Genomic DNA, 17,204 nt, shown 5'->3' with positions numbered 1-17,204 from the left:
TGGGTAAGAGGTGAAGAAGTTCTTGAAGTTACTCTTCTGAATATATTTTTCGATTAAATACTCAGTAAAAATTCTATAAAGCAATTGGAATTTATTAGATTTTTGGATTACTCATTGAAGAACAAAAAACAGGAATAACAATACTTAATTTCAATATAGAATATAAATGAACTATGGATGCAATGCCAAGACTTTGTTTAGCAATCAATGAAATAATTCTCTCTTCATAGATTTATATAATCCTCATGATCACCACTGTCAAAAAAAACATCCAGGTAAAAATCCAAATATCCAGCATTCAAAATAGTGCTCCTTCTACTTTTACCCTTGAATATAATTGAAAAACATTTCATTTTCTTTCTAGAGTCCACTGTTGAATAAATAACCAAGTTTCCACTAGATAAATGAATTTCACATTTTGTTGCAAATATTCTCTGTATTCACCATAAAATCGTACTCAACTTATTATATTTTTCTGTTTATCAATAAGAATTTTCCTTTTATTAACTGTTTTGAACTTGTAACCAATTAAGTTTATGTAATGTTGTCTTTGATTGATTAAAATCCAGATGCTTTTTGCTCAAATTTCATCCAGGCTGATATATTGGTTGCTTTTGGTAACAATCAAATCATTCAATGATTCTTTGAAGGTGAAATCGTATTCCACAGGTTTTCTTCCACTAATAATCCAGGTTGTAATGACTTGCTTCCTTTTTTTCAAACAGTACTGTGAGAAATACTCAAATAAACTAATCAATGTGTGTTTGAAATTGATACAACTTTTAAGTTTCAAAATTTCTTCGATCAAAACCAATTACACAAACAAACTGAAATCTAACCTCCTGTCAATGACATTTCCAATGCCAACCCGAAATGGGCAATTCAAAATGTTACTGAATGAGCCAGTACCAACTTAATTTCGATTTTCCAAAGCCACCCGGGATGTCAATAATTCCTGAATGGACTGTATATTATCATAAGTATATTATTATCTACGTCTATGGGCCTGCTAGTGTTAGTTCTTAGTTCTTAGGAAACGTGCATAAACGCCCTCATTGATTTGTTAGCGTTCAATTCTTAGTTCTTAGGTTTAGTCTTAGTTCTTAGGTCCGGTGCATAAATCCACCATAACAATTGTTTACATACTTCGAATCTGGAAACTACATTTGGTTCAAGCTAAGCGCTACTTGTAATCACAAAATATCAATTCTAATTTCCCCACAGCACTCTTGACCGCGAATTTAAATGAATGCTCGTTAACTAGTTAACGAGCATTCATAAAGAAGACGTATCTAGATACGTCTTCTTTATAAAAATATTAATTAATATTGAATATGATAATCCTGTATTCCTGTATAATAATCAATAGTATAATGCAAAATATTTTTAATTTTTTTAAACCATTCGATACGACAGGAAAAATTGTACCGTGCAGGTTTTGACAATTTCGAAGTTGTTTGTACGGTCTGATTCTTCCAATTGAGTTCTTCATTTTTTCATTATTATTCATTATGATTGAGAGCGAAGGCAAAACCTATTGCCGCGCAGAATACAAAATATTATAGTAAACAAAAAAAAAGAGAGAGTTTTTTAGGACCTCGTAATCATTCAAGGAAATATATGAGGAACAGTAGTACTCTGGTACTAAGATCAAAAAATATCTCGGAAACTGTAGGAACCTATGTGGTACTTCGGAAAAGAATATCTTACTTGGGTAAGCGATTCCAATGGAATTTTGAGAAAACGTATTGTGTATTTTCGCAAAAATCTAAAGCAAAATTTCAAAACTTTTGGTATTATTTCAAAGGAGTTCAAGAATTTCATGACGCTATCATATTTTCTTATATGAAAAATAGTTCTCTAAGGCGCATGTTAACCCCACCACTACCAACATACCAATAACAAAGTTGCACCATTACTAGTCATCAGAAGGCTAGGAGGGTCATAAAATTTTCGGTGATCCATCAAAAGGATGTTAATATTTTTGTCAATAGTTTTATATTGTTCGAAATATAGTCAGCATCAATCGACACGAAGAAAATGACGCAATAGGATGCAAAAGTTAGGGGTTACTTCTAATAAATCACATATTAGAAATTGATCATTACAACGTACAAGAATGTTTTATTAATACTCACGAAATTTGGCATAATGTCAAAGTGACTAATATTAGAATCTTGGATAGAGAGAGCGCCATGGTCCACAGTTTCGTTCGAATCTGTGGTGCCATGTGAGATAATGTGAACATACTTTCAATATAATTTCAGGAAAATGAATGTAAGTTTTCTACGAATAGTAGGCGCGTTGAGAATAAACTACTTTTATCGTTAGGAAAAAGCGGTGTCGATATACTACTCAAATCTGTCAAAATCGCAGTGGGTGCCGGAAAAATTGGATAATAATAGCTTTTTTGCGATTGGTTGCAGGATAATTTGTCTAATATGCACAGTGTATCGTACGAAACTATCGCATGAACTACTGAAAAGACTAAATTTAACCTTTTTGCAATATACATTTAATAAATATAGGAATCTACATCGCTACCATCATCAATCGATAACTAACAGGTAGTCATGTTTTTAATCAAAAACTACTTGTCTCTCAATAAAGTTATTTTAGAAACTCCTTGGGACAATAAATTTAACTGGATATTCATAGAATTACCCTCAATTGATACCAGAGTAGTTCCGATGATACCTAAATTTACTTACATATTTAGAGGTTTCACAAAGTCGACATGAATTCCAAATTCTTAAAAATCAGAGTGTGTGTCAAATGAACATTGAAGAAAAATTCATAATATCTATGCCATTTTCAATTATACCTATATTTTTGTCAACTTTGAAAAAAATGTTCAATATTCTGAAGGAAATTGAATAAATCAAAATGATTATTCTTCTCCAATAGGAACCAAACATTTTACCTTAAAGGCACAGATCAGCCATCGATACTTATTGAAAAAATTTCATGTATTACCTACTGCTTTTCAGTAGCAAACAAATAAGAGTGAGTTTCTTGAAATTCAGAGAGAAAATTCATTACCTATGTAAAATATTTGTAATATATATATTTAGATAAGTATCTAAAGAAGTTGGTATAGGTAGGTACATCAAATTAAAAAATAAAAAAAAAATCATATAAAGTATAAAACTTGCTTGAATATCATCCTATCTTTTGTTAAATATCACGCTTATAGGTTTGAATTGAGAGTTATATTATTTCCAAAATCCTAATAAAGTTATCAAATATTATTAAGCACGAAAAAAGAAATCCTATGATTTTATACATCAGTATAAGTAGTATCATAATTCTAATAATTATATGTTTTGATTGTACCTAATGTTTTTAATTCGTTCAGTTTTCGAGAAATGTTTACATTTTATTTCTCGTTTTTATTCCTTGAATTCATGGATCTAAGTTGGATTAAAGATATCAAGAAAAATAGTAACCGATTTTTGTACCAAATTTGATGTAAGTGATTGAGTCATAGTTTCGTTGAATAAACGAATTTTTTATTTTATACAAATTGCAAAACGTACTTATAAATTCAGCATGGTAAAAAACATGTTTTCGTTGAACGATTGCAAAGGTTCATTATTCAAAATAATGAACTCACCCTGTATATTTTGAACAAAATGCTCGTCTTTCTAATTCGGCTCCGTTCTTTCGCTCGATGTTTTGCAAGTTTCTAAGAGATTTCTACATCAAATAATAATAAAACATTCATATCCAGAGATTGCTTCAGCGTCGTTACACTTTTATAAATATATCGGCTTACTTTCGAAAATAGATTTTGGGATATAATTAGGCTTTTCCTCGTGTAATTATTTCCTGATCTATTTTGCCCCGAAATTTTATTTCCGGATTCAATACAAGGAATTTTATGATGAAAGTTGCTTACTTTTTGAGCACTCGTCACCAAACAGATCGCTCTATCATTTCGTCACAACGTCCTAATCTATAATTTTCGAATCTTGTTTCGGTAATGTACTCAAACGTAAGGTCATTCACTGATGACGAATTCGTGGCCAAATTCACGAAAACAAATTCCTTAACAAAGAGAGCTAAGAACTTATTTTCAGGGTAGGTTCAAATATCGAGGAGGTTATATGGCTGTTCGAAATTTTGTTTTCCTACATCTGCGTAAATTTAAATAATACAAGCAATGTACATGAATCAATTCAAAATGGCCTTTCGTTGACCAGCATCTATGCAATTTTTACGTTTCCATAGAAACGAATTTTCAAGAGCCCAATTTCATTGGTCTATCAAGCGAAGTGTGGGCAAAGTGCTGTGAGGACTGAGGAATAATAATTCTCACAGTATAAGCAATACATAGTTTTGAAATTCAGTAAGCTATGAAAAATACACTACTTTTCATAGCAGTTGTAGGAAAAGTATAGTGTGCAACATGTGGAGAAAGTCCTTTTTTTAACTCACACAAACACTCGTGAGAAAAGTTGGACTTTCCCCAATTTTTGCTCAATATAGGTACTATTTCCTGTTTATTTCGAAACTGCATATTCGAACTATTGAAATTTTGGATGTAGAATGATAATTTCAATCCTTTTGCAATATTTCATGTTGATCGCGTAACCAGAACGTTAAAAAATTTAAGAAGAATATTAAAAAAATATGATATTTCCGTGACCACAGAAGCAACGAAATTGAGAGTATGCGCTTTGATAGGAAATAACGATTCCAAGCTTCTTGCAAAATTTTAAATTTAAACTGATCATATCATAAAAACCATAGAAAATTCATAAAGAATATTGGAAAAGAAATTTCCAATATTTTCGATGATTACAGATCCGATGGGGTTAAAATTTTGCATGGGTAAAAAGAATAACCATTTCAAGTAAAATTTCGTGTAGATAGCATAATTAGGACCATAAAGAATATAAACAGAATATAAAAGAATAGGAAAGTCATATACTTTTGAGCGCTCTTTCATTCATGAGACAATATTACCCACTTGGAGACATCGTGGTCTCCAAGCAGTCAAAAGCTCATGACTTCACATCATTGCATTCCTCATTTTTGGCCTCGAGTCGTTTTCCTAATGTAGTCTTTATAATGAATTTATATCGTCTGAGTTATCTGGAAATCTAGCAAACCATAATCACAAGCGTTTGAAAAGCTTTTTCTTTTGTAGTTTGATTGATGCTATGAGATAATTTGGGTATCTAATCGGTTCAATCTTTCAGAACAAAAATGATACCAAATGGCGTCCTATCACCATAGCCAACTCTTCCAACCGCTTACGAAATGCTAGAAACATGCCCCAATGGGTGGTAAGTACTTGATTAAATATTCATATATTTTCCAAAGATTTATGCTATAAAAGTGAATATCTACCGAACAAAATTAATAATAGTAGTGAAAAGTTGAATATGAATTCCACATTTTATAACATCACACAAAAAACGTAGGAGCTTACTTAGGGTACGTAACTTATTTAAAAAAATTAACTTATCATTTTATGTTCCGTTATTCGTGTTTATCGATAAAAAGTATAAGGTGTATTTGAAAAAATTAAATTTTAATTTTTTCACAATCAATATCAATGTCAAACATCAAAGTATAGAACAAATAGAAAGTAGTTCGAGCACGTGCGCATGCCTTAAGTAAGAACCACAGAACACTAAATATATCAGGGGTTTCCACCTCAACAGAGACGCCGTGAAGAAGAACAGGTTACGACCAAAGTGAAAGAAGAATAAATGATTTTCATTGTGATTAAATATCAATTGCACATAAGTTGATTATTTCCTGCTCAATGGTTGAAATTGTGATGATTCAACAATAGCTCAAGTTCCCTATGACCCTATGACATCAACTCGTTGATTGCATTGCAGTATGAAATCTATGGAACTATGGAAGTGTCAAAAATTAACTGAAATTGAACCCAGCCATGATTCGATCGAGCAAATCACCAGGATTATTGTTTTATGGAACCCAATCAGAACTTCTTGAAATTTCAATTCAAAAACAAACAATGCTTATAAATAACATAAAAATGACTAGGGTGTCCCGAATTAGTTGTATAGAGAGCGGATCTCAGAATTCCTTTGAGCTTGTAAAAAATTGATATGGCACATTTTTTGACTCGATTTATAAGAGAATTAATTTGATGAAAACCGCAACCTTATAAGTTCAAAAGTTTTCAACCTATAGAAAAAGTTGGAAAATATGGCATGAAATGAAAACCATTTATTTTCTACTGGTGCTATAAACACGAAACAAAAACATTCTACAGGCACTTTTTTCAGTATAGAATCAATTGGTAGTGTCATTTGTTTTTTATTGCAAACTGATGAATGTTTTTGTTTAAATGTCTCCAAAGGAAAAAATCTAACGGTGTTAAATCCGAAGATCTTGAGGGCCACCGAATATTATAATTATCTGAAGTTCACAGATTATCACATTATAGGCACTTGCTTGATTTGCCGCGTGAAGCTGAAATTTTTGATGATTTTTATATCTAACTTATCTTGATAATGAGAAATTTATACCTATATCATATTATACAGGGTGGCCATTTGAAAACGAAACAGACGAGATTACAGACGAAATAAAGTTTTTCGATAGAAATGCTCGGACAGGTCGATTTCTGTTTCGAGGGGGACAACTTAAGATGTAGGTTACGGACGCATAGCGCTTCAACCCTTGCTGCTACAACCCCCTTCCCCAATTTTTGAATAGGGAAGATGGGGTGAGTGATACCTCAATTTAAAGGTATTTTTATACTGATTTCAGCACAGTAATTGTTTTTTCATTTTATGCATTAGTTCTCGAAATATTCATGCGTTAGTTAGTTAGTTAGGAAGGAAGCCACAGTCATGGTTGTTTTGAAGCTCAAAATGTCGATTTTTCACAAAACACTACAAGTGCCATGAAAACACTACTTCATTTTCAAATACTTAGTTAAGAATATTTCGAGAACTAATGCATAAAATGAAAAAACAATTACTGTGCTGAAATCAGTATAAAAATACCTTTCAAATGAGGTATCACTCACCCCATCTTCCCTATTCAAAATTTGGGGGTGAGGGTTGTAGTAGCAAGGGTTGAAGCGCTATGCGTCCGTAACCTACATCTTAAGTTGTCCCCCTCGAAACAGAAATCGACCTGTCCGAGCATTTCTATCGAAAAACTTTATTTCGTCTGTTTCGTTTTCAAATGACCACCCTGTATATTTTTTCAAAAGGAAAAAGCTATTAGCTATTTTATTTGTTATAGAAATGTTTATGGTTCACAATTGAAAAAAATCACAGGTTGGTTTTATAACTTGAGAATTAATGGCAATAATAAACAAATGACACAACCCATGGATTCTACTGAAAAAAGTGTCTGTAGAATGTTTTTGTTTCGTGTTTATACCACCAGCCATTTTACAATTTTCTTTTAGCTTGAAAACAGTTGTATTTACGAGGTTGCGGTTTTCACCAAATTAATTCTTTCAAAAATCGAGCCCGAAAATGTGCCATTAATTTTTCTAGCTCAAAGGGTTTCTGAGTTGCCCTTACTAGACAACAAATTTTAGGGACACAAACATATTCGAATTGAAAACTAGGAATTTTAGTAGAAATCACCCAAATGCCTTATTAAAATTAAGTGTGCTCTAAGTTTACTTATATTTTCACAGGATATTAAATTTTGCCTATCAGTTATTCTATACTCAAAGATTTAATGTTTACGTAATTTAGGTAAAAAATAATTAAATATAATAATAATGATTTATTGATTCCTCTACAGTCATTGTAATATACAAAGAAAAGAAGACAGGTCAAATGCAATTTAACTTAAAAAAAAGAAAGATATTTCAACTTGATAAGATGTTCATCTAGGCTATATGGTTCACTGTTTAGAAGGAAATTGATTAATTTTTTTTGAATATTTCAATGTTGTTTATAACATGGAAGTTCTTGGGTAGGTTGTTGAAGATCTCCATGCATACATATTCTGTGCTGCTTTGGGTGAGAGATAAATGTCTTCTAGGGTACATGTATGGGTATGTTCTCCTAGACGTGTTGTGATTTTTGAACTGCTCAAACAATTTCTTTATATTATTACTCAAGACAAATGACCCAAGAATTTATCATTCCTTATGGATTGTAGACCATTTATTCAATTTTTACATATCAAAATTTAAAATGAATGAGAAAGAAAATCAAATTTTTGCAATGGGAAGTAATATTATGGAATAACAAACCACCTCAAAAATTTCAACTTTATTATAAAGACATACCAGCTAATAAACATTATGTGTATACCTAAAATATAAATTGTATATTTGTTCCAGGAAAGAATCTGAATAATGATCAAGTTCTAAATAAATGATAATACTTGTGGTCAATAAAACAAATCACTTAATCCTAACTTTTGTTATAGGTTATATATAAAATAAAAGTCGATAGTCATTAAACACATCACATAAATTTAAATAAATTCAGAAATGTTCACTATTCATTACTGCTCTTCTACATTTTAAAATTATCCTTTTCAGATTGCAGACAATAATGATATGTCCAAACATTTTGTGGAAAATTATTAATAAAAAAAATTAGATCATTTGGGGAATGTAGATGAGCAGACTACCATATCTATAAATTTTCTCTTTATACAATATCTCTGCAATTTTGCTTCTGGAATAGGCACTAAGGTTTCTGTTAAAAAACTCTAAACTGATTATTTTGCTGGATTCGATAAATAATTTGTAAATATATTATCATCAAGTGATACTTCCTGATGAAGTTCATATTTATAAAAAAGTTAAATCATATGGAAATCTAATTCATAGGAATCTTTCATTGAACTTCACTTGAGTTATTTTCACAATTAGCTTCATTTGTTTCAAATTCAATATTTGTTTCTTCAGAGTTTTCATCAACATCCATTTTCAATGGATTATCATTGGCCTCCTCCACTTTATCCTCTTTGGATTTGACGATTCTAGTTATTTCAATCTCTGGCGTTAGGATATCAAGTCTATCTTGCAATTTTTTTCTTGGTCTGGAAGAATCTCCATCTGAATCAGTGTCCTCCTCTGTTTCTCGTTCAAGAGTGATATCTGGTGTAACATCTATCATCTCCATTTCATTTTTGATATCCTCATCATTTTTCTCCTTAGCAGATGATTCTTTTCCTTCCTTACTATCAACATCTGTATATTTACTTTTGCCAAACACTTTATATTTATAACCAACATCATCCCTCAAATGTAATTTCCTATGAAGTTGCATATATGATTGGGTTGAAAACTCCCGATTACAAATATCACACCTGGCATTTTTCATTCCTTTTATAAAATATTTCTTTTTATTTTTCTGATGATGCTTTCGAACTTTATGGCGTAACAATCCCGTTGAACTGTTAAATTGTCTCTTACAAAGTTCACAAGAAAATATCATACCTTCTTCACCAGGACCAGGTGCACAATTACTTTCTCCATCAGAAGCTGAATGTGAAGAATGTTGGGAAGATATTGAAGCATGTGTAAAATCTTTCAAGGTCAAGGATTCATCATGATCATTACTCGCTTTATGTGAATTTACACACATTTCATAATCAACTCTTGTAACATACTCTGCAAAACAAAATTCACACTTGAATGGATATTTCCCCGAATGATATGTTTTGATATGATGTTTCAATATTTTCACATTTGAAAAATTTTTCTGACATGTCTCACAACTGAAACTTTTTTCACCTGGTGAAGCATCTTCTTCAAATGAAACATCGCTAGAAAGGAAATGCTGTCCTGAATTGAAAAAATCAGCAGCATGTTTTGGGAGGATTGGAACATAATTTCCATACAAGTTTCCTTTTTTTCCACCTTTTCCTTTATCTCCATTCATTTTTGACATATCTTTCGAATTTATTTGATTTTGGGATATAACTTCATCCCAATCATTCACTTCTTCCTCCTGACCCGAGCTATCAGAATCAGAATCTCCTAAACCAAAAATTGTAGGATCAATTTCTACACTGAGTTCTTCTGTTTTTGTATCTGTCAATAATTGATTCATAACAGGTGAATTGTTTGATGTAGACTTCACTGTAGGTTTACCAGGTGCAATCGGAACATATTTCTGCATAGTATTATTAAGATTAACAAAAACATTTTGGTTATTATCTTTGCTTGTATTCGATGAATCTTTAGGAGGAACAGGATTGATTGTAACAGGTGCTAAAGCAGAATTACCAGATGCAGTTGGAATCAAGTTGAGAAAAACGTTTTGAAATGAGTTTTGTTGTTGAGGTCCCACAACTATTTTCAGGAATTTTTGATTAGGTAGAACCATAATTGTACCAGGTGTTGGTTGTGAATCGGCTGTAGTTGTGTTCTGAGATTCATTTTTCTTCTGAGAATCTTTCAGAAGTTCAACATAACTTTTTAGTACAGTGGCTGATTGCATACATTGCCTTTTGAAGGTGAAAGCAATATTCAGTCTTTTAATACAAGGATGACATAAAAGCGGTTTAAATGCCGTCCAATCCTAAAATAGAGGAGAAATTATATTTGTGATAAATAAACACAAAAAAGACATACCACTTCAGATACACATTGCTCCAGTTTACTCATTAAAGTTTCACTTGGTTCGTTTTCTATGTGAGCTAGGTCAATAAGATTTTTCTCATATTTGAGACATACTCGACAAAAATTTGGCAATGAATACATTGTCATGAAATTGTGTTTTAAAAAACTAAACGGTGTTTTAATTAAAATTTTTCATGTATCGCAGCTTTGTCAACCTAACCGCCATGTTCTTTTCTACATCCCATTTTACAAAAAAATTGACGTAGCCAACAGAACAGCGCTAAATATTACCAGTCTAAATTTAAATTTGAATGCTGAACCTCTACTATTTATTTTCACTGAATGCCGGTATTTTTAATCAACTGATTCAACTGTTGAAAATTAAACTCGGCTCTTCTTATTAGAATGTGAATATTGTTAGAATCTGCAGTTTAATTATATGTTTCATTTTAATCGAAACGGAAATCGGAAAACTTATGTGTCAATCACATTATTTACACATATCATATATTTCTGGTTCAGTGAAAAGATATCTTTCGATTATTTTTAGAGTAAGAGCGGATCGGGAGGTCCCCCACCACCTCCAATACCATCCGGTGATGGAAATGGAAAATCAAAAAATTCCAAACAAGGAAAATTTTCAGAGCCGGACTATGAAGTTATTGAGTTTGGGCAGTATTCGAATGCTCCTATGATCAACAAAAATGGAAATAGTAAGTATATCTGGAAGATATTTAACCATTCAATTAATTTGGAAACAACTTTGAATTTACATTTTACGGTTCCGTATCCGAAGGACAAAACCGGAATCTTAATTTTTCATATTCTTGTGTCCCATTATGATTAAGTTAATCATAAGAGGACAAAAGTGAGTAACAGTCATATTATTCGGTATTATCATATTATAATCATATTTATCAGTGTAATAGTTCATAAATAATACGTGGTATCGTTATATTTTCCTAGATGATCCCCAAATTTTCAAAAAAAATGTGTTTTAATAAGAAATACTATTGCCAAGTTTGAACATTCATGAATCATGGAGTATTATTTATACTGTGTCAAGACTCACGAGAAAATAATTGAATTAATTTAATTTTCTCTTCTGGAGGCATTTTATCACGACGGTCAACACATGTCTAACGATCACTATTAAAATGGTGGATGCGATGAGCTCTTGAAAGTGTGTCATAAAAATATCTTCCTTCATTGATTCTACACTTCTGTAGTGCAGTTATTTGAATAATCCTTAATTAGATAGTATTAAATAAATAATAATTCCCAAAGCGATTTGGAATTAATTTCATCTTTAAATTTTTAAGCATATAATGATGGCTTACACTGCCAACTATGTGGTTCACCGGTTCCGGCCCTCAAATGTGACCAATGTGCACAAATATTTTGCCCTTCCTGCGATGATATGTTTCATAGACATCCTAAGCGACATACCCACATTAGAAAGGTAAGTTAATTTACTTGTTCATAACTCAATCTTATCTAGGGGTTCAACAGAAACGAAAAATACCTTGAGGGCCTTGAGGCAGGAAGGAATTTTTGACATTTACTTTAATGACACGGCAATGAAACCTTTGATCTCTTGAAAATTTTCAAAGAAGTTTGAAATATTTTGAGATTGGAATATTTCAAGTGATAATTTGATTTTTTTATAGGCTATCGATCTTCGCCATTCGCAGCCTCTACTTCCTCCATTACCCCCCAAAGGAGAACCCCCTGTGCCTCCCGTACCTCCGCCCAGACGTCGAAGAGCAGGCTCTGTAGGTCCTTCGCCATGTCCCAGTCCAACACCTTCACGAGCTAATCAGGTAAGTTGTTGATTTTTTCAAGTATGAATGTCTGTTAGACAGGAAGAAACTATGTTGAAATTATTACCTAAATTGAATTATAATATGATATTTGAAAGAGGAAACAGAAGAAAATCAGATTTTTCTGAAACCCTGACATGAAGGTTCTCTTCCTGGACTATTTTCTAATATATCCAATATAAATATCCTCGCCAAATCAAAGCCTTCACATTACATTATTTTTTTTTTTTCACTAACTGATTGTTGTAAGCTTTCACTGTACCTATTTTTTTACAAATAATACTGCTTGCAAAGTTATTTTGATGGTATAACATAATTGGAGAAGTTTTCAGCGGTCTAAGCAAGCCTTCAGTGTATAACGGTTGAAAAAGTTACAACGGATGCCATTATTAAGTACCTACAACAATAAGCGATATAGCGTTTACATCATTATTTGTATGTTTTCTTTTTGTAGGAAATTGAACGCGATGTAGAAAGAAATCGGCAACAAGAATCAAGGAGAATAACTAAAGAAATTATCTAGTAATTCCATGACACCTATTTGATATTTTGAAAGTCAATAGATATATGAATTTATAATTTTGAGTTATATGCAAAATTCGTCCTGACCGCGTCATGAGAATCATAAAAATAGAAAATCAAGCTATCGAGCTTAATATCAGAAAAAATCAAGAGAAAAGCACTGACTTGTAGTCAGGAACTTGAGAGCTCATCATTCTTCTGTCTTCAAGGAAATTAGAAAAATTAAACCTTTCTAAATTTTTCACAAGTGAGAATGTATATATGTCGCACATTTCCGTTACTTATACTGACTGGCTTACTTGACAAACAAATACAAAGAGTATAATAGTTACAAAAATAATGAGTTACAAACTAACAGACTTCAGCTGTACCTACATATCCGCTTTATGTGATTTGCAATAATGTGAGCAAGATTAATTTTTCGTCAGGTTTTTTCGCCTTTTTGAAGCTTTATTGACGACCATCTAATGAACCAACATCTCATTAACAAGTCAGCACCTTCCAATCATGAAGTAATTAAAAGTGAACGAAATTTGGAGCGATAATATAGGTTGTATTTTAGGGAATAGGATCATTACTGAAAAAAGATAGCTTATTTTCATTGAAAGATAAGATGGGCAGCCTGAAAAAGATTATGGGGAGCAGGCCATTGCCTCCGACTCCACCTGCTTCAAACTATCCATGTGAGTACATTTTTTTTGGTGAATAATCCATTCATTCATTAATTTTTAATAATATCCAAGCCGCATTAACAAACAATAAAATGACGATTATCAGGTAATGAGTAATTTTTCAGGAAATTATGGTAGATTATTCAGTGAGTTAATACTCAATGATATTAGATATACAAAATATTTGTGGAATAATTTTTTTTATTGATAATTAATAAAAAAAAAGTATGTTATAATTATTATAAACAACACAAAATGTGGGAAATTACAAAAAACAATCATTCTATATTAATAATAAATGCCCAATGTTGACAACAAATTATGCATGAAACAAGTGTTTATTACCAATTAAGTACATTGTTTTTTTTTCAGTGTAGGTAGGTAGTCTGTAGGCACTGTTCTTGTAGGTACCTACCTACTTTGCGCAACTGCGCAACTATAACGAAGTGATTTTAAACTGAATTTATTATGTTCTGGAGATAATTCAAAAACAAATCATGATTGAAAGCCATAATGATTAAGTTCAAATTTGCATTTGCAGTAGGTAATAATTTGTATTGAGGGATTATTCACCATTCTATTTCATAGACTTAATTGTTTCGGCCTAAATCTGGTCATTTTGCTACTAATATGAGACTATATGTTTCAGCAGTAATTTTTCAATTCACAGATGTTTTTCAATTCGAAAATTGTCGTCAGCTTTTTCTGAAAAAAAAATAGGTACTACATTTTTCCATTAGGACAAATGTACCTATACCAAGTATAGGTAGTACCTACTTCATCCAATTTTGATCTTCTAATAAATCTAAATATGACATAAAACTTTAATCACCCAGATCCAAGGTCATCACCAGAGAGAACCAGTACTATGAGTCCAAGTCCTTCTTTGCAGCAAAGATACCGACAACACCAAATGTTTATGAGAGGAACTACACCCAACTTACCTTCAACGTGCGATGATTTCGACCAGGTACATGTCTATTTATCTCTTTTTTCCTTATATTTCATCAGTTGATTGTGATTGAAACCATTTTGGACATCATATTCGAATTATATAGATATCTCTACTCAAAATTATTCAACTTCACTGACGTGAATTTAGGAGCTTTTGATCGCTCGCCATTCATTGGCCAATTGCGCCTTTGGAGACCAAAATAACTGTATATATTTATGTGCATGGATGCAATTGGCGAATGAATGATAACTCAACAGTTCCTAACTTCAAGTCAGTGTTTTCCTCATTTCTTTTTCGATTTTCTTTTTGAAATTTTCATGATTTTGATAACCTGACCGGCATGAAATATTACAGGAGCCTTTAAATTGTTATTTTTATTTGCGAGTGTTTGTCGAAACGAATCTGTAGGGGTGCCTTGTGTTGGGGATTGCGGTGTTTCATCCCGAAATCCCTGGTGGAATCTTCGGTTTGGCAACCCAGTGATATCTGCCACCTTCCCTCCCACTCCATCGATCCATCCATTATAAATGCCGGGCTCGTAGGAGAGTGTGGCGCAAAGCCTATAACTCCACCTATCGGGTAGAAAGAGTCACTACATTCTTAATAAACACGCATAATTCCAACTCGGTTGAATCTGTTGTCACTGAAATATTAGTGATGATTATTCTTGATATACTTCTTGAATTTTCTGTGGTTCTAATGATTCTATCAACATGAAATATCTTCTGAAGTTTAGTTATATAGTTATTCTATATATGTACATATACATACCATCGAGATAGAAAAGAGGGGGAGTCGACATCACGTGACTTAAAGCGGTACTAGTACGCCATTTTGGATAGAGATTTTAGTCAACTTTTGACCAATAACATTTCATAGTAGTGAACAGATCCGTATTCACAAGTGTTGCATATCTGCATTTCCATCTTCACCATAGATAATATCTGGGCAATTAAATAAATATTAAATTAAATGTTCAACAATACATAAATCCTCCATTGAAAATACATTCACAAATAGATTAATCAGCCTGTTTAAGTAACAGAATGACTGTATTTCAACTAAATAACTACATTCATGTTGTGATGAATGTTGCAGCAAAGTCGAAATAGTAGCTATCCAGAATCCGATAGAGAGAGATGGAATCAAACAACCGGAAGACCTTCACAAAGAAAATTGAGTACATTTTCGATGTCACCATCTCCAAAGCATCACAGTGCTTCCGTCTTTGATCTAAACAATTTGCCAACACACCAGCATCAACATCATGGATTTGTACCTATGCAGCAGGTAGTTACCTACTAAAATTTGTAATATATGTATGATTAGGTTTTTTCCAGTTATCGATGAGTTTTTTGTGTCGGTATATTCATTAGTCATTGCATGTTTTTATTCAAATGCCATTGATAAATATATCCTCTCTTCATCTATAATTTTGCTCAATATGATTCACTAGATTCATTTTCAAAATTATTTGATATCAAATGAAACATATCCAAACACTGAAAGGTGAAATGGGTGTAGATTATATATATAAATGAAACATCAAATTCATAATGAGGGAAGATCAAATTATTTCTCTACGGACACAAAAATCTAATCGATATCTGCAGGAGCTAAAATTTCCAAAGGTAATCCAAACTCCAACTAATCTTACTCAACAGGCACATTCAACTGCCCACTTGAACTACCCACCTTGTTGTCAAGGTCCAATGCCAGAACAGTGGGGCCCATGGGTCGAGCCTCACAGAACCGGCAGTAATATGAGCTTGAACATGGTACCGGGAGCTTACCCCATGAATCCCATGTGGATGGGTACTTGGCACGGACCACCTCCATCCGCTATGTACCCATATCCGATGCCCATGAATCAAGTGCATCACAATCAATCCAGACCTGCTTCTCCAACTCAAAGCATCAAATCACGGAAGTCCACTATGAGCAGGAAGAGCAGGAGAAAATACAAACATAGTGATTCTGAAGACGAAGACGACAGGAGATCAACTTTCAGTTATCACGACAGGAGCGAGAGGAAGAGCACCGGCGGTAGATTTACAGATAGGAAGAGGTCCTTGAGGGACCCCATGTCAGCACCTAGGGAGGTCCAACGAAGGAACACAATAGATTTGGTGGACAGGATGTCGCTGAACAGGGCACGTCGGAGTGTAGCGGAAACCAGTGACAGTGACGACGAATACCAACCTGAAAACCAGAGAGACGTGATAGACGAGGTTTCATCTGCTGAAGAAGTAGTACCAGAGAAACCAGTAGTGAAGATGAAGGTTGAAAATAACTCTTGGGAATGCGAACATTGCACTTTCGTCAATGATTTCGATACGAAGGTCTGCTCGATTTGTTGCAAAACAAGAACTGAAGCTGCTAAAATCGTGGAGCAGCCAGAGGATCCAAATTTCAACTTCCTTTCTCCCAAAAACTTACCAACCCAGAAGTCGAAAAAGAAAGAACGCAAGATGCAAACTAGCGGATCTTCGGACAACTATAGTCGGGACTGTAGCGAGACAGAGTCTCTGATGAACAAACTTGGAAATTTAAAACTGCCCAAAGATGAGATAAAGAAAGAGATGGACCTGAAGAAAGGTAGGAAGATATCTTTTTGGCCAGGCACCAAATTTTCTACCTTCCAAACCAAATAGTAGATTACCACACTACATTTTTATACCTCCATTGTG

At 32.9% G+C, this 17,204-nt stretch overlaps 2 protein-coding genes across 5 annotated transcripts in view; one reads left to right on the top strand and one right to left on the bottom strand.

The window, feature by feature from the left end:
• The first annotated feature begins 2,171 nt into the window (after positions 1-2,171).
• Positions 2,172-17,204, top strand: part of LOC123678284 (E3 ubiquitin-protein ligase lubel) — a 26,384-nt gene continuing 11,351 nt past the window's right edge. For 2 of the 4 annotated variants that reach the window (XM_045615259.1, XM_045615257.1), the window contains exons 1-9: positions 2,172-2,277; positions 5,208-5,294; positions 11,094-11,256; positions 11,866-12,005; positions 12,214-12,366; positions 13,451-13,571; positions 14,396-14,529; positions 15,613-15,804; positions 16,179-17,112. In XM_045615259.1, the coding sequence (XP_045471215.1) occupies positions 2,272-2,277; positions 5,208-5,294; positions 11,094-11,256; positions 11,866-12,005; positions 12,214-12,366; positions 13,451-13,571; positions 14,396-14,529; positions 15,613-15,804; positions 16,179-17,112 (1,930 nt within the window). In that variant the 5' untranslated portion in view covers positions 2,172-2,271. The remainder of the gene's footprint in view (positions 2,278-5,207; positions 5,295-11,093; positions 11,257-11,865; positions 12,006-12,213; positions 12,367-13,450; positions 13,572-14,395; positions 14,530-15,612; positions 15,805-16,178; positions 17,113-17,204) is intronic. The other 2 variants (XM_045615258.1, XM_045615256.1) reach the window with 1 other exon arrangement.
• On the bottom strand, positions 8,220-10,974 carry LOC123678285 (zinc finger protein 62 homolog). Its single transcript, XM_045615260.1, has 2 exons — positions 10,556-10,974; positions 8,220-10,502 (listed from the first exon to the last, which is right to left on the bottom strand). The coding sequence occupies exons 1-2, from the start codon at positions 10,688-10,690 to the stop codon at positions 8,811-8,813; spliced, it is 1,827 nt and encodes a 608-aa protein (XP_045471216.1). The 5' UTR covers positions 10,691-10,974; the 3' UTR covers positions 8,220-8,810.

The sequence above is a fragment of the Harmonia axyridis genome, chromosome 4 (genome assembly GCF_914767665.1).
Source record: "Harmonia axyridis chromosome 4, icHarAxyr1.1, whole genome shotgun sequence".
In the NCBI taxonomy this organism is placed as follows: domain Eukaryota; kingdom Metazoa; phylum Arthropoda; class Insecta; order Coleoptera; family Coccinellidae; genus Harmonia; species Harmonia axyridis.
The sequence above is the reverse complement of the archived record's forward strand: the minus strand, read 5'-3'. Positions and strand labels throughout refer to the sequence as shown.